Source organism: Cydia amplana, chromosome 3, assembly GCF_948474715.1.
Source record: "Cydia amplana chromosome 3, ilCydAmpl1.1, whole genome shotgun sequence".
Lineage (NCBI taxonomy): Eukaryota > Metazoa > Arthropoda > Insecta > Lepidoptera > Tortricidae > Cydia > Cydia amplana.
In genome coordinates, this window is record NC_086071.1 from 15,879,908 (window position 1) to 15,902,367 (window position 22,460).

General features: G+C 39.5%; 1 protein-coding gene and 1 long non-coding RNA gene across 2 annotated transcripts in view; both read right to left on the reverse strand.

The window, feature by feature from the left end:
- Positions 1 to 22,460, reverse strand: part of LOC134662859 (uncharacterized) — a 320,585-nt gene that overhangs the window by 112,413 nt on the left and 185,712 nt on the right. The gene's annotated exons all lie outside the window — the stretch shown is intronic.
- LOC134662610 (serine protease inhibitor 3/4-like) lies at positions 6,546 to 19,920 on the reverse strand. Its single transcript, XM_063518882.1, has 9 exons — positions 19,771 to 19,920; positions 19,322 to 19,413; positions 18,195 to 18,338; positions 17,604 to 17,804; positions 17,167 to 17,265; positions 16,157 to 16,294; positions 14,609 to 14,821; positions 7,397 to 7,544; positions 6,546 to 6,736 (listed from the first exon to the last, which is right to left on the reverse strand). The coding sequence occupies exons 1-9, from the start codon at positions 19,787 to 19,789 to the stop codon at positions 6,546 to 6,548; spliced, it is 1,245 nt and encodes a 414-aa protein (XP_063374952.1). The 5' UTR covers positions 19,790 to 19,920.

The following is a 22,460-nucleotide window of genomic DNA, read 5'->3' on the forward strand; positions in this document are numbered from 1 at the left end:
AAATTTTCTTGACGATATTTTGTCAAATTAACAGCATAAAATGTATAAGAAGCCGGTTTATACAGTTAATTATAAGTTTTTCTTCCTTTGTGTGCTAATATTTTATCATATTACTCAATAATTTAAGATATTTTGTGTAAAAACATAAACTGTTACTTTACGCTAGGGCTTGACAAAATGTTCAAATGACAGTATCGATAACTTGTCGGTATATTAATAGCTATGTAATAATTTCTTCACAAGACATCATTAAGATATTAACCTTTATAACCGACTTCAAATAATAACGATTGTTATACCTTTTTGAAGGTGCTCATGTTTAGCAGTAAATTTAAACTTCACTTTCCAACACAGAGAAAGAGTTAGACTAAGATAAGTCTGTAACGATTTTGATAGCACACGGAGTTCAAGTGTTATTTATACGTCATAATGTCGTAAATTTTAACGTTGGAAAAAAAACCGGCCAAGTGCGAGTCGGACTCGCGTTTCAAGGGTTCCGTACATTAAGTCCGACTCACGCTTGACCACATTTCTGATAGGTTTTCCTGTCATCTATAGGTAAAGAACTATTTTGTGTATTTTTTTCAAAATTTTAGACCCAGTAGTTTCGAAGATAAGGGGGGGGGGGGATGGTCATTATTTGCCTATTTTCTTGAATAACTGCGAAACTATTAATCCTAAAATTATTAAAAAATATATATTTGAGATTCTTACAATGAGCTCTTTCATCTGATGTGTAACACGATATAGTTTGAAAAAACTTTATTTTTTAATTTTCTCATTTACCTCCCAAAAATGGCCTCCATATTTAAAATTCATTTGTTTACGTTACACGTCCATCTTTGGGTCATAAACTTATGACATATGTGTGCAAATTTCAACTTAATTGGTCCAGTAGTTTCGGAGAAAATAGGCTGTGATAGACGGACGGACAGACAGATAGACAGACGCACGAGTGATCCTATTAGGGTTCCGTTTTTTCCTTTTGAGGTACGGGACCCTAAAAACGGTAATTTACAAACAAACAAACAAAACAAACTTATAACTAGGTAAATATAAAAATTAAGGGTAGGTATATAATTATATGCTATTAGGCCATAGGTACCCGGCTAAATGTACCTAGTACGCTGCTGGCGTTTCCTCTTTGCACCGCTAGCGAAATACGCTGGATAATACGTTTAAAATAACACATTTTAAAAAGTTATCGATAAAGCAACCAAACACCGACAGATTATTAATATGTTGTAACATGACATCACTATTTTTGAACTCACATAGACAATTTACGCACACACTTGCATTTCATTTTTGGTCGCACTTTTGAAGATTGACAGTTGTTCTTGTCTATTCTAATTCTATGACATCACCTAAGATTCGCAGACGACATTTCAGACCTAAAATACATGATACTCACCCTGCAGACTGCCAGTAGAGTGACAGGGCTAGAAATAAATTTCAGCAAATCAAAAATAATGACTAATAGTACACAACAACCAATGCATATTGGAGATACCGAAATGGAGTGCGTTAAACACTATATATACCTTGGGAAGCAAATCTCATTTGATATGAGAAATAGTGAACATGAAGTTGATAGGAGAATCAAGATCACGTGGAACAAATTCTGGAGTCAAAAAGAAATATTGAAGAGCACAATTACTATTAAATTTAAAAAGAAAATCATGGACTCATGTTTACTACCATCGCTCACGTACGCCGCGCAAACCTGCAAAAATATTAAAAACAAAATAATTACACGCCAAAGAAGTATGGAAAGAAGTATGACAAATATTAGAAAAATTCAAAAAATTAAGCACAGCATTATTAGATCCAAAACTAACGTGATAGACGCGCTCAAATACGCCAAAAAACAAAAATGGAGATGGGCAGGACATGTCGCCAGGATGAAGTCCAATAGATGGGCAAAACAAGTAACGACATGGCCAGGACCACCAGGAAAGCGTAACAGCGGCAAACCATACACGCGATGATCAGACGAGATAGTAAAGGTCGTAGGGACAGACTGGATACAAAAAGCACAGGATAGATCCGACTGGCTTACTCTGGAGGAGGCCTTTACCTGAGAAGGGGTTCTTGCTAAATTCACCTAGTAAAAAAAAAACAATAATATGTACTTAAGTGACCAAACATTACTAAAAACTGACTATTAGAAAATTAAATAAATTGTATTGTAGATTTTTTATGTTTGACATTGTAATTGCAAGAAATAAAAGGCTTTTTTATTTTTATTTATTTATATCGTTTGACATGATTTTGACGCATATTGCATCTGTCGTCCGCCCGTTATTTCTCACTACATCGTATAAAACAAAGTCGCATCCCGCTGTCTGTCTGCCCCTGTGTGTTCTTGAAAACGACTCTTTTAAGTCAAAAAACAATACGTCAACATTAAAATCTGTTAGCTTAAATTATTCTCCCATCCAAATACAACAAAAACTACTTGCACAATCATAGCCCCGAGACATAAATGTTATTATCCTCTACACTAAATAACAGTGACCCCTTGGATATTATTCAGGGGCGCCACTCTATATGCATGGCAATTTAGTCTTTACAATATTCAAATCGCAGTAACAATGAAGGGTAATTATCAAGGCGCTACATAGCTCCCGGCGTTCGTAAGTATGCAGATGAGGTGCTGATATTGCGATTGTTTATTTGACGACATTCGTGTTTTGTTTTTTATATAAATACTAGCGACCCGCCCCGGCCTCGCACTGGTTAACAAATTATACATAAACCTTCCTCTTGAATCACTCTATCTATTAAAAAAACCGCATCAAAATCCGTTGAGTCACACGAGCCTACCGCTGAAAAGCCGCTTCCATACAAAGCTTCTTATTTTTAAAATTACATGTTTAATTTACGTCAAACGGAAACGTGGCATGAACGTGGAATAACAAGTATTTACTAAAAAGAGGCTAATTTAATAAGAATCCTACTAAAAAAATATGTATCATCATAAAAATATGTATCATCATAAAAATATGTATCATGTAATATCAAAATATACTTTCAACCGGCCTATCAACTAGCACTTATGAATAGTGACTATAGTTATTACTACATATATAGTATCTTGGGTTTCTTAAGTGTTTTCTATGTATTTATGTATTTTTATATTAAGTATATATAATTATCGTTGTCTGAGTACCCGCAACACAAGCCTTCTTGAGCTAGTAAATCTGTGTAAGAATGTCCTATAATATTTATTTATTGTCTTGATTGATGATTGATGGTAATATTATTTCAACAATATGTAATATTGGATTATTATACAAATCAAATTTAACACTAAGAATTTCACAAAACGATTGTCAAACATAAAAAAATGTAGTTTATGTAAATATATATGTACGTAATTTGCCCCTATTTATAATCAAAAAGCTAATAAATATGAATGTAATTTATAACTTTTAAATAGTGACCTTTACCCCTTGCTACCCTGCGTGATTCACCAGGCACGCTCCTGCCACGCGCTCGTAGTTAGCCATTATTGTCCTTTGTGTGACATTATTAGTCCATTCTGGCAATTAAAGTTGTAATAGAAATGATTGGGTGTCGTGTGTCTATTAACAGTATTAACCCTTTGTCACCCTACTCCGCTTAATAAAAATGTATTGAACTCAGGTTGCGATCGATATTTGCAGAGTTTTATATTAAAAGAGTAGGTATGTGTATAAGCGCTTTTTAAATTTATATGTACCTATATTTAAAAAAAAAACAACGGGTTGCACTCAGGGAGTGCCGGCAGAAGTGAAAACTCAATGACTAGTGCAAAATGCACTATGTTAACGCCATCTAGCGTTAGCGTTAATTACTTGAAACCCCTAAGCATATCACTGTTAGTACTCGAGTTATATTAATACCAGTTAGAGCGAAACTCACTAGATGGCATTTAAATCAATAAAGAAAAACTCAATGCCATTACATGTAACAGTTTTTCGTGTAATGTCATTGAGTTTTTCTTTATTGATTTAAATGCCATCTAAATGAGTGGCCATCTAAATCTTACGGCCACGTGATCGTCTTACGCTGTCTCGAGTTTAACATGTTTTCCCCACCTCAAAAAGTGCATATATAAGGGCCCAATAAGGGCCTAGTTTGCCCTCTGGGTTGGAAGGTCAGATGGCAGTCGCTTTCGTAAAAAACTACTTAGTGCCTACGCTAATTCTTGGGATTAGTTGCCAAACGGATCCCAGGCGCCAGGACAACGCGAGAAAGATGGTGATGATCTCTCGTACGCAATAATCTCGTCAGTTGGTCGACGAAGGCTTTCGTTGCTGGATTGAGTTGCTAGAGTACTTTGTTTTTTCAAAGATCCACTGTAAAGTTAGTTCTAGTTCCTATTAAGGTACAAAAAACCTAGAAAACCATCAAGTGAGAGTCTGACCATGGTATAATAATATACTCCGCCTGGTACTCTCTTCCGAGATTCGCGAATGACCTAACTGTCACTTGCCTACGTCATCATGCTGTTTACAGGTTCTCAAACTTTAAAATGTGGGAGAATTTTAACCAACGGTGAAAATTATTTTAACGGCATTAATTTTAAGTTATTCATGTAGAAACATAGTAAAATAAAACAAATCTATACTGCCCTTTTCACTCCTACTCTTACAGTTCCGAATAGAACAGCCAACCATTTTCGTAACAAAACATTAATTACCAAGCTTACGACGTGAAAAGTTTGGAAAACACTGCGACTGCTGACACTGAGCGAGAAGGAAATAACAATTAACACGCGTTCGACAAGGATGACGGTCAGGGACAACATGGCGGATTGTCAAATGTGACAGCGCTATCCCATGTTGCCAGTAGTGTAAACAGAATTACCCGAACGTCTGAAATTTCTTTCGTGAATCGGAAGATATTGCTAACGAATAATTAAAAATGACGTGTTATTGTAAAATTTAAGATAAAATACATATAAATGAAAATTATAAAATTATAAAGAAATATATTAACTTATTAACCATAGATATAATGTACCCATGTTACAAGTTATGTTGAAATAAAGTGGCAATGTTATTGTGACGTAGGCAAGTGACACTCTGGGAAGAGAAGACCATGTTTTATTAGACCATGAGTCTGACCAAGTGCGAGTCTCACGGCCCGATTCGAACTTTAAGATACATCAAACACTACGTCTAGATACGATATCTATTAGACATGACAGTGTCAAGTGACGTTATTGTTTAAAGAAACGTCACTTTTGACACTGGCATATCTAATCCATATCGTATCTATACGTAATATTAGACGTATCTTAAAGTTTAAATCAGGCCGTCAGTCGCGCTCCAAGGTTGCCGTAGGTACCTCCACACAATTCATTACCCACGTTGTAATTGCTTTTATTTAAGTTAGGACGACTTGTTTGGTTTTTGTTGTTGTTAAGCAGTTTCTTTATAATTATACTACGTCTATTCGTTTAACCGTTATTAAAATAAACTTAGAAACATATCTAATACCTTTAAACGAGCAATTATTGTTTATTTATTTATTTGTATATTTCGGGGATCTCAGAAACGGCTCTAACGATTTCGATGAAATTTGCTACGAGTATATGGAGGTTGTCGGGGGCGGTAAATCGATCTAGCTAGGTCTTACCTATCTCTGGGAAAACGCGCATTTTTGAGTTTTTATATGTTTTCCGAGCAAAGCTCGGTCTCCCAGATATTAGGTATTAAAAGCATGTACATAAATTCACTGAATTTATGTACATGCTTTTAATACCTAATATCTTGGGACTTGAACCCACGACCAATGGATCGCTAGCTCAGTGCCCTGCCATCTGAGCTACCAAGACCGTACCCAATACAGCGAATATTTCCACCATATATGGGCCTTAGGGAGGCTGTAGCGACATCTACCGTAAGATAGGTACACTTCTTTTTTTTTCTTCTTTTTTTATTCTTTTTTTTCGTTATACTTATTTGTCTTATGTACGAAATATCATTTGATATTTACTACTAGCTTTTCGGTGAAGGAAAACATTGTGAGGAAACCTGCATACAACTGCGACGAAATTCAAAGGTGTATGTGAAGTTCCCAATCCGCATTGGGCTAGCGTGGGGGCTATAGCCCAAGCCCTCTCGCGCATGAGAAGAGGCCTGTGCCCAGTAGCAGTAGGACGTATACAGGCTGAAATTATTATTTAAATGAATTAAGGATGACTCACGTTAGCCGGGCCGACCGAGACGTGTCCGGGCCGGAGATTCCGGCGCTTACTTTTCTATGACAGATGACAGGTGATCACGTGATGCTTTCCATAGAAAACTAAGCTCCGGAAGCTCCGGCCCGGACACGGCCCGGTCTAACGTGAGTCATCCTTTAATTAGATTTATTATTTGATGTTATAACGGTTTTATTTGGGGCATTATCTATGAAAAGGGACCTGATTGTCGATGGCGGTTACGCCGCACAGCGTCGCGCGGCATTGTATTTATATCGGAGCATCGTTAATAATGGCGTAAGCGCTATCGACAATAAGGTCCCTTTTCATAGATAACGTCACATTTATGTCACTCCGGGCCATAGTAAATTCCTTTGAACAGTTGAAAGGTTTTTTTCGCTAGATTTCTTTTTCCGTGATGGACAGTAATAGTGACAGTAAAGAAGAACGGGCCGTCAACTGTAAAGTCCTCTAAGTGCACGGGAGGCTCTTCTGGCCGCTCCAGTTCAGGTATGACTTGCGGCGATTCGGCAAGGCCCACTGAAATCACAACATGGTCACAGAATATATAATAGTACCTATACCCTACCCTAATGGTACCTATACTACCGTACAGAAAGGACAATTCCTACAACACCGAAGTTTCATGGGTGTTTTCCATACTTAAGTACCTATTTATACATTTATACATTAATACAGTATCTTTATTTTTGTTGTCGATTATTGGAAATAACTTTTGTTTCAATTTTTTTTAACTTTTGTTCTAATTAAAAAATATTAACGTCAGAGCATTCCTGAGAAGTAACCCGACGTGAGATTTCAGGGTTTGTCCAATGGCTATCAATGGTCACCCTGTATATCCCGTATTTATATCGTTGCCTAATTACCTTACACAAGTTGAACTAAATGTGGGGCTTGATCAATTTGTGGGGGTCCCTTTGCTTCCCATAAAGTTGTAAGTCATAATTATATTATCATTAGGCTGAAACCGTTAACTTTTCAGGATTTTCGTAAGGTTATCCTATATATAGGTTAGGTTAGGTTTGTTTTATTGCAATCCTGAAAATCGACACGTTTCTGAACCAAATGAATTATGATTAACGAAAATGCGGGCAAACAGTGTTTTTTTTGGCAGACAATAGAGACCCTAATTTGTGTAATAATGTCCTGTAAAATGTATTATTTATTTTGGATGCTTACCTGGCTTGTTCATCCTGGGACTCTCGTCGATTTCTACGAATACTTTTTGTTTCGCCTTACTAACGTACATGTTGGGTCCCTTATCTTTGTCTTTCAAGATACCATTCAGGCCAGTGTTGTCCATATGAGTTGTCAGGTTGAGACCGATCTGTAATAATACATTGTGAAATAAGGGAGGTATAAGCAAAATTGTTAACTAGGGCACGGAAAGTGTAACGGAGTGTAATATTAATAAAACACCACTAAACTACCCGAAATTAGTTTATAAAAATGTTCGGGGTAGACACTTGGGGACCAGTGATTCAAATGTTGAAACCAGCGGATATATCTTCAGACCAGTGTACGGATACTGTGAGTGGTGTGTGTCGTGCCGTGGACAATAAACATTAAACTTTGACGGGTAGCTGCAATTTCTTTGTCTACCCCGAACATTTTTATAAACTAATTTCGGGTAGTTTAGTGGCGTTTTATTAATATCTCTGTAGGGTACGCAGGTGGAAGATGGATAAAAACTAGGTTTTTGAAGTGAAAATATGAGAGAGTGCTCGCGTGTCGCGTGGTGAGCAAATAGGTAACGGTACATTCGCAATATGTTTTAGGTTAAGTATACACGCCAGCGCCCTCTGTGACTTTATTTTTAAATATTCACAATAAAGTGTGTTAGACTCAACAGATGGAGTTAGTATGCACAAATAAACCTTATTAATTAAAATTATGACTAATACAATGACATAATGAGTAGCCAGGGATTTTTTGAAACTACATATCTATACTATATATATAAAATCTTTTATCTTTATCTTTATCTTTTACATATAGTTTACATTGTAAAGAAGTCTTTGGATTTCTTAATACTAGAAATAAATTTAAGATTATACCTAAACTTACATTAGACATGAAATAAGGAACTATCGCCTACATCCCCGCCCCTTAGTGCTGATAAGCACTAGCCATCAACTGGGGACAGTAATGCGACGCGTGTGGCAGGTCTGCGCAATTGACCTAAGCGTGTGCGCACATCTACCACTCGAATGCGGCCGTCACGGCCAGCGTGCGCCGCGCTCACTACACCGTGTCGCCAGGAGCCGCGCTCTAAATTGGGATCGACCAGTACTACATAATCTCCTACTTTTAACGATCTAGATTCCCTAGTCCATTTTTGACGAGGTAAAAGCGTAGGTAAATATTCTTTTATCCACCTAGCCCAAAACATATCTGTAAGACGCTGAGCTACGCGCCACCTTTTGCGGAGGCAGAGGTCAGAGTCGTCGTACTTACCGATAGGAGCTCCAGTAGATGAACTGCTAATCAAAAAATGGTTAGGCGTCAACGCTTCGGGGTAACCGGGATCCGTCGACACGTGTGTGATAGGACGGCTGTTTACGAGAGCCTCCACTTCTGCCATCAACGTGGATAAGGTTTCAGGATGTGGTGCGCGCTCCTTCATGACGACCTTGAGCGCCGTCTTAACTGTACGGACCATGCGCTCCCATGCGCCGCCCATTTCAGGGGCTCCGGGAGGGATGAATCTCCATTCAATCCCTCTGACGGCTCCATCTTCGCGCAGTTTTTCTACGTTCAGTTGCTGAAGACTCGTCTTCAGCTCGTTGTTGGCTCCCCGTAGATTTGTACCATTATCTGAAAATAGAACCAGCGGGGTGCCACGGCGAGCAGACATACGTATGAGCGCCATAATTGCAGAGTCCGTACTCAGTGATTCTGTGATCTCAATGTGAATGGCTCGCACAGTGAGACATGTAAAGAGCATGCCATATCTTTTCTGTCTTCCTCGACCAATGGTCGTCTCCATAGGGCCGAAAAAATCAACCCCTGTGTATGAAAAAGGCCTTCGACTGTACTGTAAGCGCGCGGCAGGTAAATCACCCATTCTCTGAGGCTGCGGTCGAGCGCGTCGGTAGCGGCAAAACAAACACTGCGCGGCGACGCTGCGTACAGTCGGACGCAGATTTACGATCCAATAAGACTGACGTAATTCGTTCACGACATGTTCATTCGCCACGTGCATGGCACGTCTGTGGTAGTATTCAACCAATAACCGAGTGGTTCTGTGTTTTCCATCCAAGATTGGTGGACGTGTAGTTGACAGTTCTACCCCTGCAGTTTGATCTATGCGGCCGCCAACACGAAGGATTCCATCGTCGTCTAAATATGGAGTCACTTTTAGTAGACGACTGTTTGACGGCAGTGGTTTACCCTGTGTTACACAGGCAATCTCGGCAGCAAAGGTATCACTTTGACACTTTTTTATTATATGTTTTTCTGCCCTCTTCATCATTGCAGAATCGAGCTGTATTGTGTCTTTATTCTTTTCATTCTTCTTTCTTCCTTGATTTAGTTTTCTTTCTTGACACTTCTGTCTACATATTTTTATAAAATATAAAACTCTTGCAGCGGTGCGTACGAGTCGGATCCAGCTGGAGAAACGTCCTTCATCGGGTACAGGTGAGTGTATTTCAAGTGTACTAACCACATTAATACTTCTTTTTTCACAGGTAGCCTCCTCGACGATCTTCGCGTTCTTCAAGTCTTTTGGCCACTGATCTTCGGGTTGACGCAGGAATGCAGGACCTTGAAACCAGGTGTCACCGTAGTTCAGCGGAGGGCTATCCGTCTTGGTAGCAATATCAGCTATGTTCAAACGAGATGGCACGTAATGCCATTCATTGACATTAGTCAGCTCATCGATCTCCCCAAGCCTATGAGCAACGTAAGGCTTGTAGCTCCTGGGGTCACTTCTTACCCACTGTAAGACAGTACTGGAATCCGTCCAAAAATATCGCTTACTTGGCACCAGATTCTTTTGCTCAGTGCCAACGGTCTTTGCCAGCCGTGTCCCAAGCAGACATCCCTGAAGTTCGAGTCTCGGGACCGAAATCGGACGTAAAGGACTTACGCGGCTTTTACTAGCAGCCAAACAAACGAGTACGAAACCATCAGCACGCGTAAATCGCCAATATATTACCGTGGCGTAGGCTTTAATCGATGCATCACAAAAAATGTGCATCTGTATATCCAGTATCTTCTCGCAAGACGCAGACGTAGACGGTGAGTCATAGCACGGCGTCCAGGTGCCGGCGCGCAGGTACCAGCGCGGTATACGCAGCGACTCCAGCTGTTTCAACTCGTCGAGCCAAACCTTCCAACGAGTATGTTCTTCAGGCCGGATGTGGCACTTCCAGTCGACTCCGCTTCGATGTACGTCTTGAAATAAAATTTTAGCTTTTATAACAAACGGTGTGAGAAAACCATGTAAGTCATAAATTGACATAATAATGCTAAGCATTTTAGCCTTTGTAGGCGGAACGCTTCCATTTGAAATCTCGGACGAGATCTGCCCAGTCGACACTTTTACGCTAAAGGTGTCGTCGGAAGGATGCCACATTAAACCGAGAGCGCGCTCAGTCATATTCGTAGCTCCGTCCTTGAACTGAACAGCTGACTGAGCCAGCGCCGTGGCCGGTAACGCGTTCAAAACCGTTTTGCTGTTGCTAGACCAACCACGTATCTCGAAGCCGCCCATGCTATGTATGTACGTAATATCTTTAATTAATTGAATAGCATTTTCCTCACTATCTGTGGAATAATAACAATCGTCCATATAATGCGAGTTTATAATCACTTGAACAGCTTCGGGATACTGGTCTTCGTATTTAAGCGCATTTTTATTTTTTATATGTTGCGCGATAAAGGGCGCGCAATTTGCACCGAAAATAAGGCTTTGCATTACATATGTTTTGATCGGATCACTGGCTGACGCTTGCCATAGAAATCGAAAAACATGTTGATCTTCGGGACGAATTTTAATACGTAAAAACATGTCCTTAATATCACCAATAATGATGAACTCCTTCTCGCGTAATCTCAACATTATACCTAAAAGCGAGTTATATAAATCAGGCCCGGTCAATAGATAATCATTCAAACACATGTTATTCCTAGCGCGTGCGCTTGAATCAAAAACCAATCTTAATTTACCGGGTTTGTTTACGTTTTGTACACCAAAATGTGAAATGTACCATACGTGATTGACTGAGAGTTCGTTTTCCTGCAACTCACGCGCATACCCCTCGGATAATAACTTATTTATTTCCTGAGCATACCTATTAGCGTAAACAGGATCATATTCAAATTTACGTAACAAAGATTGCATGCGAGATAATGCATAGTTATAAGTATCGGGCATAGTAAAGTTATCCTGTTTAAATGGCAAACCTACTTCCCATCGGTTATCAATCAAACGTGCAGTTTCGTCTAAAATCTGAATAGCACGCAGATGTGCCTTATTCTCGCGACATAAGGTCGAAACTCCTATGGAGTCTAGGCAATACGACTGCTTAATTAGGTCATTAAGTGCACTGGTATCAAGATTAGTAGTACTGTCGATCCCATCATAAGAGTGAGCGAGATGGCAAACACTGTGACTTACCTGAGACGCGGAGGAGTGAGCGCGACTGCAGTAGCCGTGGATGCACCATCCCAGCCGACAGCGGGTTCCATATGGAGCATTTCTGCCACCATGAATGATCTCGAGCGGTGCTATTAGATAATAGTTATCTTCACCTATAAGCAAGCGAGGCACAACACGTTTTTTACAAACAATATTTTTTATTCCAGCTAACTTGTTGCACGAAATTTGATTAACGGCGGATAAATTTTGCGGTGGTATATTTAATTTGGAACTTTTACGCAAACTTATATCGTAAAAGGTATTGTCCAGTCCAGATATTTTGGCGCGAACTTTAGGCGCGTCAGATTGATACACTTCAATCCCGAACGCGTCAACGAATCTTATCGCACTAGGACGCTCACTTTGTAGACCAAGTTCATCGGCTAGACTAGAGTCCAACATCGAAACGGCAGCGCAATCGTCAAGTAACGCATAAGTCTGTATTTCACCACGGGGTCCATACAATTTCACTGGGACTACTTTTAATAACACGTTCTCGTTCGAGTCGGCCGTCACATCGTTGGGCGTCGCGACGTGAGCGATCGTAGCATCGGCGGCGTCACTGGCAGCGCGGCGCGGTTGAGCAAGCGGCGGGTCCGGCGGGAGCGGCGTGCTCGGTTGCTCGTTGCTCACGGGAGTCGCGGAGTCCGATGATAATGTACTCGTAGATGTAGCTTGTTTCCAATGAAGTAAGCGGTGATGTTTTAGTCCGCATTCCTCTATGTCGCAGTCAGGTGCATCACAGGTGTCTATATCGTGGCGTGCGGTTAAACATTTGAAGCACAATCTTTGTGTTTTAACAAATTTCCATTTATCTCTGCGCATCGCACGTTTAAATACGCGACAGTCTGGTAGTGAATGTACGCCTTTCTTACAAAATGAGCACGAAATATGATTAGTTCGTGTACTGGTACTGGTAGCAAGTACGTGGTGCGTATAACGACTTTTGTCATCGTTTTTGTCGCGTTTAAAATGGGGCTCGGTCGGTGCTGGCTTTTTCACTTCTCGCGGCTGCACAGCTCCGGTGACCAGGGTCATGTTGGCTTCTTTCTTCAGAAATTGTGCCAGCAATTCTAGTTTGGATTCTCCTGCTAGAATCTTCTCGTAAGCGTATTCAGTCCACTTTCCCAAAAGTGTGCTCGGTAATTTGCTTGTAATAGCGGACGCGAGCTCAGGATTGCGTAAATGATCACTTTGTTTTAATGCACGTATAGTTGCAACGCAGTTGTTTACTTTTGTGGCGAAGTTAACTAAATCTTGCTGATAATGCGTAGGTAACGGGTGCAACTTACGTAATTGTGCAGTTATGTTGCAAATAATAGTTTCTGCTCGTCCGTATTTAAGTTCGAGAGCATCCATGATATCCTTGGATGAGGTGTTGCCAATCAGTAGGTCGGTGACAGCTTCTTTGGCTTCGCCTCGCAGTGCTCGTCGAAGTCTGGACAGAGTCTCGTATTCTGAGTATTTGCACGACGATAATGATTCATCGTAGGCATTTTTAAAATGCAGCCATTCTAGACTGTCTCCGCTAAATATAGGTAGGTCGCGCGGAGTGGCCAAACGGCTGAGTAGACGTTCCTCGCGATGCGACGATGATTGGCCCATCATGTTCTTTAGGGCATTCGCCAACTCCATGATGCTGCTAGCGGTGTCCACATGCTGTGCTGGTGCTGCACGATCGGAAACTTGCGCGACCGGCTCGGGGGGCACAGGTGGGCGGTGCTCGGCGGCATACTGTTGCTGGGTCAACCAGTCCGACACTCGATCTTGGTTCACTTCACTTAAACTAGCGACGTCAAACTTTTCTTGATCTTCGGCCTCGGCGGCGGCAATTTCAGCTTCTAGGCGTTTGTCGATCAACTCCATCTGGATTCGAGCCTTTTCCTCTGCTGCTTGCAACTCCAGCTGTTTACGCCTTGCTATGGAGGATGCTGTAGATCTTCTACTGCTTGCAACAGAGGGTGCAGAGGTCTTGACTTCCTTTTTGGAGTTAGAAGTTCCAGGTAACACGTCGGCTGTAGGCGGCGGTACCGAGTTCGCCTTCGCTTCGGCCATTTCTTTTTGCCGGCGAGTAATTACCATCTTCGGTGGCGTTAAAAACATTAATTGGCACTGTTCACATGAGATCCGGTTTGAAGACCAGCTTATTGTAGGGTACGCAGGTGGAAGATGGATAAAAACTAGGTTTTTGAAGTGAAAATATGAGAGAGTGCTCGCGTGTCGCGTGGTGAGCAGATAGGTAACGGTACATTCGCAATATGTTTTAGGTTAAGTATACACGCCAGCGCCCTCTGTGACTTTATTTTTAAATATTCACAATAAAGTGTGTTAGACTCAACAGATGGAGTTAGTATGCACAAATAAACCTTATTAATTAAAATTATGACTAATACAATGACATAATGAGTAGCCAGGGATTTTTTGAAACTACATATAGTTTACATTGTAAAGAAGTCTTTGGATTTCTTAATACTAGAAATAAATTTAAGATTATACCTAAACTTACATTAGACATGAAATAAGGAACTATCGCCTACAATCTCCGTTGACATTTGTTTGTGTAATTAAATACATCTGATTATTGATGGGTCTCAAAGCAATATGGAAGGTAAGGTATATAATAATATAGCTATATATTTGGTTATTGAAGGTAAGGTAGGTACATATAGCTACGTTTGACAGCATATGACTCTTATACCTCATCTTATCCAATCTCGATACCTTATATTATTATGTAAAGTCACCTGCTTTAAATAAGGCGTCCAATCCAAACACGTTTTTACTTTGAATTTCGGAACAGCAATGTTAACGACTTTCCATTCCATTTTCTTATCCAGAACCTCGATAAAGTTTGGATTACGTGACATAGTGTTTAGAAGGTCGATAATGCTCGAATTGCGGTATGGTAACACGAACGTAATGACCATACCAAATTGAGATAGATGTAAGGAAATAGCCTGAAATTAATACAAGTATTTGGTTATACGAGTATAAGTAGTTATACAGTCAACGGTAGCGGATAAAACAATGCAGGAAAAGGATCTACCGCCCTCGAATACTTTTTCAAAATGAAGTACTTAGGTACATATATTGTATATCTATACAGTTCGCGATCGAAAATATTTCTAGCAATCTAAATGTTCTACCTCTACATACACAGACATGTATATTTCTGCTAAACTATTAATTGATGGTAGATACTTTGGACGCGTAGTTTGATCCGCTACTTTTAATGATGACTGTACAATGAGGTTATAAAATTACCTATTTTTAGGGTTCCGTACCTCAAAAGGAAAAAAACCGGCCAAGTGCGAGTCGGACTCGCGCACGGAGGGTTCCGCACCATCAACAAAAAATAGAGCAAAACAACCAAAAAAACAAGCAAAAAAACGGTCACCCATCCAAGTACTGACCCCGCCCGACGTTGCTTAACTTCGGACAAAAATCACGTTTGTTGTATGGGAGCCCCACTTAAATCTTTATTTTATTCTGTTTTTAGTATTTGTTGTTATAGCGGCAACAGAAATACATCATCTGTGAAAATTTCAACTGTCTAGCTATCACGGTTCGTGAGATACAGCCTGGTGACAGACGGACGGACGGACGGACTGCGGAGTCTTAGTAATAGGGTCCCGTTTTTACCCTTTGGGTACGGAACCCTAAAAACGGAACCCTTACAGAATCACTCGTGCCTTTCTGTCTGTTCGACCATTCCCTCCCCCCCTCCCCTTTATCTCCGAAACTCGTGGGTCTAAAATTTTGAAAAAAATACACAAAATAGTTTTTTACCTATAGATGACAGGAAAACCTATGAGAAATGTGCAGTCAAGCGTAAGTCAGACTTAATGTACGGAACTCTTGGAACGCGAGCCCGACTCGCACTTGGCCGGTTTTTTATATCTTTTGACGGAAAAATAAAATACGAGTTTAAGTTACCTAATTATCAAAGTAGGTCATCAAATTGTCATATAGAAGGTATGAGCCTACATTAAAATTCAAGTGTAAGGATCTTCATCACTGCCGCACCACATAGAAGTTGTGTTGTGAAGTTGTTGTTGTGTTGTGTTAATTATAAGATGTAATGTTTTGAAAAGATGTGTTCCGCCGAGTTTGTGCCAGTCCCATATTGGGATACACTCTCCAATTGAGGGGGGATTTAAATCTTTTCGAGGCAGAGGTGTAGGATTGGAGCCGATGTAGCTTTATTTGACGTTCATTAAGCGCATTATAATATGCCTACTTGAATAAACTATCTTTAAATTTTTGGCAATTTTTTTTTACATGACATTTACCTTGAATTTTTCACTAGGAACGGTCAAGAACAAGCATTGTGTCGTTTTTTGCATCATTTCTATCTTTAAAGTCTCTTTTCCACTACGAAATTGCGCACTTTTCGTTGAAGCACGCTCGAAGGGGGATTCCCATGTGCCCTGAAGTTAAGAAAGAGTTTTTTTATATCATTAAATGGCCATTGTTATAATACATAGACTAGGAATCCTCTAGACGGAGTTTAGAGCAATTATTTCATGAAACCGATGCTGCCAAAAATACTGGGGTGCGGGGGACGAGGCGAGCGAGTGCCGTGATTGGTCCGTTCAAAGACACGGACGTCACACAAAGACACTTTGACTCGAAAATGGAGTAAATCTACCGTATATTGTGGCAGAGGGGGTAGCGCTACTATGCTCAGTCTATTAGAGGATGTCTTGTCTGTGTTATAATATATGTCTCTTTGGTTTTTGGTATACCTATTATGCATATTGATTTGTATTTGAGATATAAAAATTAGTTAGAATTGAAATTAAAATTAATACATGTCAAACTAATAATATTATAAATATTACATGTCAAGTTATTTAGGCATTATTCACAATATGTAATTTGGATTTATATCGATTAAAAGTCGTCTGTCCATATGTTTTGAGTTGGTATTTATGGTCAGTCATCATCATTAATTATTAGCGTTTCTTGTCAAAACGAACAAGTGGAATGCAGGATGTGAACGATTTTTTAGACCACATCATGTAGTACATTAGTAGTACTTAAACTCTTTATTAACCACTAACACATATTAAATAAACACACGTATTAAAGTATGGGTACCTATTACAATAGGTAAGGTACCTTTAAACTGAAATTATCACTTAAGCCCCATTTATACGGATCAATAATAGAACTTGCATGCGATTTTCGTTACATTGCGGTATTTGATAGATCGACTGAATTAATTATACCCTGTAGTTAGCAATGTATCGAATATTGCATTCATGTTGTTGACCCATCTAAATTAGGCTTTACGTACCTTATAATGAAATCCATTAACAATCAATATAGAAGAGTTTTCGTCTATATCGTTTGAGTCGAGGATATCTTGTATACGCATGTATGTTTTGGAACTGAACTGCAAAAAATACCAAAATTGTTTACATTTGTTTAACTATCAAAATAACTAAATGCTCAAAGGCAATTGCCTGTGTTCCCATAACTCAAATCAAAGGTATAGGTATTATTACGTTTGCTGACATTTGTTTATTACCTACATGATACTATTATACTTTTTATAAAATAAAGCTTACTTTTAGCTACGTGGGTTTACGTGGGTGGATAATTTATGTAGACCCATTAAGAAAAGTGGATAATATAACAATATGACATACATGATAAGATGTACCTATATCACACAAGTAATATTGTTACAGGTCACAATGTTTAACTAAAAGTTGCAAAACTTAAACTTACTTCTCGATTAACGTAAGCGACAGCATCTCTTCGATAATTGTAACCTATCTTAGACACCGTTATGCCATATGCCTGTGAGCCCAGGACAAAATGATCGTCTATCTCGTCTGTGTAGTTTACGTAGATCTTATTCAGCATGGTTAAATCTGTCTCCAATACGGAAGACAGAGCGGGAAACAAGTTCGAGTAACAGGTTTTTGTCTGAAAATATATAAATATAATTCGAAAACTTTTTTATATTTTGGACCTTCTGGACCACTTCAGAATGTCGAGGAGTCCCGAAATTGTCTGAAAACTGACATGATGGAATTGTAAATGAAAAGAATAACTCGATTCAGAAATACTCGAATTAACCTTATACCGTACAAGATTAGAGTTGAATTGAATTGAATATCGTAGCTCAAATAAAATAGAAAATGAGTCGTGAAAAAAAAGTTTCTTGTTATTGCAGCGTCACTCTAAACGTAGCGTTCGGATAATAAATAAATAAAAATAATTGATCGCTAAAAACGGCTTTTAAAAATAGGGCAATATTCAAAGTACATACATGTAAATACATTAAGCATGATGATCAAAAATAAATGTACGTACCTCGCGGAGTGTGTAGATATCCAGTATCGATATAATTTCGTGTCTAGTGGCAGCTGAGGCAGCTGCTGCAAGTTTGCAAAGAGGTAGCCGAAAAGCAAATGACGATACCACTGTATTTTTACCTATTCTGTCACTTAAAATCTTCTGTAAACACAATATTTTTTGATAGATCAGCCAGCCTATTATGGATAGCTTTATCCATCTTTATCCACGTGATAAAATAACTGTCACTGTTTAACACCGTGGGAAAGAAAGTGACGGACACCGTTTTATCACGCTGTCACGTAGACAAGAACGACCATCATATCCGTACAGTGGCGGTAGCACGGCCGCATTTTTATCGCTTGTCACCATGCCTGTCACGTTCTATCAAGGATGTAAGTGCAAAAGTGACGGACATAGTGACAAGCGATAAAAATGGAACTATGCTACGCCTTTTAATTTAATCGAATGTGGTATTTCAATCAATTACTCGCGACTTCTCTTAGCTATCAAGCGCTTTGGCTATTATAAACGTTCCTGCAATAGACATAAGTAGCCTCGTAGCGTTAACGCCATCAACAATAAGGTCCCTTTACATCATAGATAATGTCAGGCTATAGTGATAATGACATAACAGCCAGCCTATTATGGATAGCTTTATCCATCTTTATCCACGTGATAAAATAACTGTCACTGTTTAACACCGTGGGAAAGAAAGTGGCGGACACCGTTTTATCACGCTGTCACGTAGACAAGAACGACCATCATATCCGTACAGCGTGATAGTTTAGCACAATGCAGCTAATAAAGTGATCGTTGCATCGTTGGCATTGTGGCAACGCGCGGCGAAGTTTAAGCGCCGCTAGTTCTCAAACGCGTAATGAAATGGTTTTGGTTTTCATTGATGGCTTTTTAAATGTACCAGCCAGCATCGTTGTATAACTGCCTACAGCGTCACATTAAATGGGAAGACGGCAAATTTTCCATGAAACGTGACTCCGCAGCATAACGGCCTGGCCACGACATTGCGCGACTGGCTTCGGCTAAGGCGACAACCATAGGTTAGAGCGACTTGGCGCTCGAACCTTTCTTTTTCGCTGTACAAAGCCACTAGTAATAAATAGTTTTGCGCGTTCTAAACTTACCAAGTCAACTCCACTTAACATGTTTTGCTGTACAGTCGCCGATTTCGTGCGACGCGGATCCCAAATAGTACATAAAACCAGTGACAACATAACTGAAAAGTTTATAAGTAAAACATTTTCAAGTATTTACTGACTGATTTTTTTATACCAATAAGCTATCAGTTATTGGTATAAAAAAACGAATGTCGTTATTTTCAATGGGACAGCCAAACATAGTACCTATTACGATTTCGGTGTAAGATTAGATAGGTACTTATTTAAAGACAGGTTTACAGTGAAAGTTGTTGAGTATTATGGAGATATTCGCCTTGCAGAATATATCTAAGGGATAAAAAACACCCTGTAGTTAAGATCTAGGAAAAAGCTGGGGTATTAAGGAAGTGGGGTAAAAAAAAAAACATAAGAAAAACGAAATAAACTTGATTAAAATACAAACAAAATATAGCTACCAAAACTAACTGAATCCATTTCCTCGTTCGCGCCAACGTTATATTTTGTAAGAGTTGTAAAACCGTTTTATTATCCAACAAAACAAATTTTACATCGATAAGCTCTCCGCACAGTATCGTAAAATCGGCATGACTTTGTAAAGAATTATGTAAAATATCACAATTCAACAACAAAGGTTGGCTGCTGAATTAATACTATTTGCCAATCTGACCCGTCTACTGTTATACGAGTCATATATTTAGTGTTAAACGTAAGCTCTTTTTTAACTTGATTTAAAAACTGCGCGATAAGTATTAGCTTAAGATCATTCTGCGAAATACCTAAGCGTCTCAAATAATCACAAGGTTCATATGTACCCATTCCCAAGTCGATAATAGTCGCACGCGCACTAAGGAAAGACTTTGCTATAGACGACTCCGATCGATACCCGTAGGGTTCAAAAGTGCTAACGATTCAGAATAAGAAAAACCAAAATTTTAAATTAAATAGCTTTAAAGATGAGTCACGCTAGACTGGGTCGAGGCGTCCAACATGTCATTTTCTATGACGGCTGATCAGTGATCACGTGATGGTTTCTATAGAAAACAGAGCGTCGGAAGCACCGGCCCGGCTCTAGCTCGGTCTAGCGTGAGTAATCCTTTACGTACAAATAAAATGAATATTGCTTAAAAACTTTTGAAAATTTGAAATTATACTGGGATTGAAGAAATGAGGCGCAAATGATCTTTTAACTTTTGAACATCTCAACCAATTGCACCTGCCGGGCTAGCACATGATTGGCGCAACAGTAACTATCTCGCGGCGAGATAGAATACCCGTCCCTCTTTAATCAACATAATTAGAAAAAGACGGATAGTCTATCTCGCCGCGGGATACTGTCGCGCCAATCATGTGCTAGGCCTACTGAGCGATTACGAGTACAGCTACAGTCAAACAGTTCCACGGAATGAAACGCGTAGAATGCTTTATACATTTTAAAAGTAAGTAAATCTACCACGCGGAACTAAAAGCGTGCCGCACTCAACAGATCCGCTTAGCATCTGCGTCTCAGTTGCAACGGGGAGTAGACTGATCAGCAAAGGATATCGATGATAAGATAAGGTAAGAAAAGGCGGGAGTGTAAAGAAGATAATGTAACCAAGATCGTCTCGAAGGCTTTGACGGTGAATCAAATAAGTCGCCTAGAGAGAATGGTAATAAAATTGAACCGAGCGCCTGGCCAGATGTAGCGGCGGATTTATCACTCGTTTAGGCGCGAGGTGCACAGGGGATTATAAAAAAAAACTGGAGTTTAAACAGAAACGAATAAATTACTCCAGTGTTACCGTCGAGTATCGTGCATGGAAGAAGAGGAAACAACAAAACACATTCTCCTAGACTGCAAACAGGCAGAAGTACAGGAGCAAATACCTAAGGACTACGTGCACACTAAAAGAGGCATTTAGCAATCTAAAAACATTGCTAGGCTTCATGAAGGAGCTGGCGGCCTAGCCAAGGTGACGATCGCTTGCGCTTCGCCGTCGAATCGCTTGGTGTCTCTCTATCACTCTTCCATATTAAGTGCTTGTAACTTGTAATACAAGTAGAAGTCCCTTTCTAACAAAAGCTGTCAAAAAGTGACATCCGCTTGTATTACAAGTTACAAGCTTTTGATAAACAGGGCACACATATTGTTACGGGTTTATTGTTGCGGGTGACAACAATAAACAGTGACTTAAAGGTGACAGTCCATATCCAACGACAGCTGCACTACTGTTCTGTTTACTATGGAAATTGACAGTAACAGCGACGCGTTCAGTACCAGTAGTGCAGCTGCGGTCAGAAATGGAATGTTACCCTTAGGACGCCAGCGTCAATGATTAGAAAAGTTTTAACTCAAATATGGCGTTGCCCTATTTTTTTTATTTTAGAACAATGTAGTTTGCAATAGGAAGTGGGCCGGTTTCTGTAGTAACTTTGGCGAACTACGGGTATATCTGGAAAGTGAAAATGGAAATGAAAATATTTACTGATATAGTGTGTCAAAGTATTGTCTCATTTCAAACATAGATAGAGAGAATCATACTATCTTTGTCTTACACTAGTACTAGCACCCAAAAGGAAAGGATTGTTCCTATTTACTGACAAATTGGTTTGACCAACTATAACAGTTCTAGCTTTTCTTCCTCCCACTATGTCCCCGCCCGGCCGAGTCCTCGCTCGCTTACACATTCGCCGGGCTGCATCCAATATGTTTCCCGGAATACTGTCCTTAACAGCTCCATTATATCGCGATAGATTGTAAGAGCGTCTCCCTGTACCGATGAATATTTTGTTTATTTTGTTTATGAATACTTACTTGCTTTATATTGCTGCGGGGTGGTTTATTGAGTAAGTTTCAGTTTTTGTTTCTATTCAGTATTTTTGTGCCGAAAACAAAAGTTAAGCCCTTTTTGACGACATGTTTTTTTTACTTATAATGTAGGTTAGGTACTCACAAAAGTAGCCTCATGTTTGAAATTACTTACATTATTCGTACCAAATTTGACCTCAATTGATCCAGTCGTTTCAGACCAAATAGACTATGATAGACACACGAGTGATCCTATAAAAGTTCCGTTTCCTTTTGACTTCAATCCGGACTCTATAAAAACCCCGCTTTCTTTGATTCTAAGTTAATTCGCCTTAAAATGTGTCTATAGACAATTAC

Excerpts from the sequence above, each read along its gene's own strand:
- LOC134662610 (XM_063518882.1), bottom strand. Across the intron at positions 17,266-17,603 it reads TCGCTTACGTTAATCGAGAA|TTCAGTTCCAAAACATACAT; the intron begins GTAAGTTTAAGT and ends TATTTTTTGCAG. Across the intron at positions 14,822-16,156 it reads TTCCTAGTGAAAAATTCAAG|GCTATTTCCTTACATCTATC; the intron begins GTAAATGTCATG and ends TATTAATTTCAG.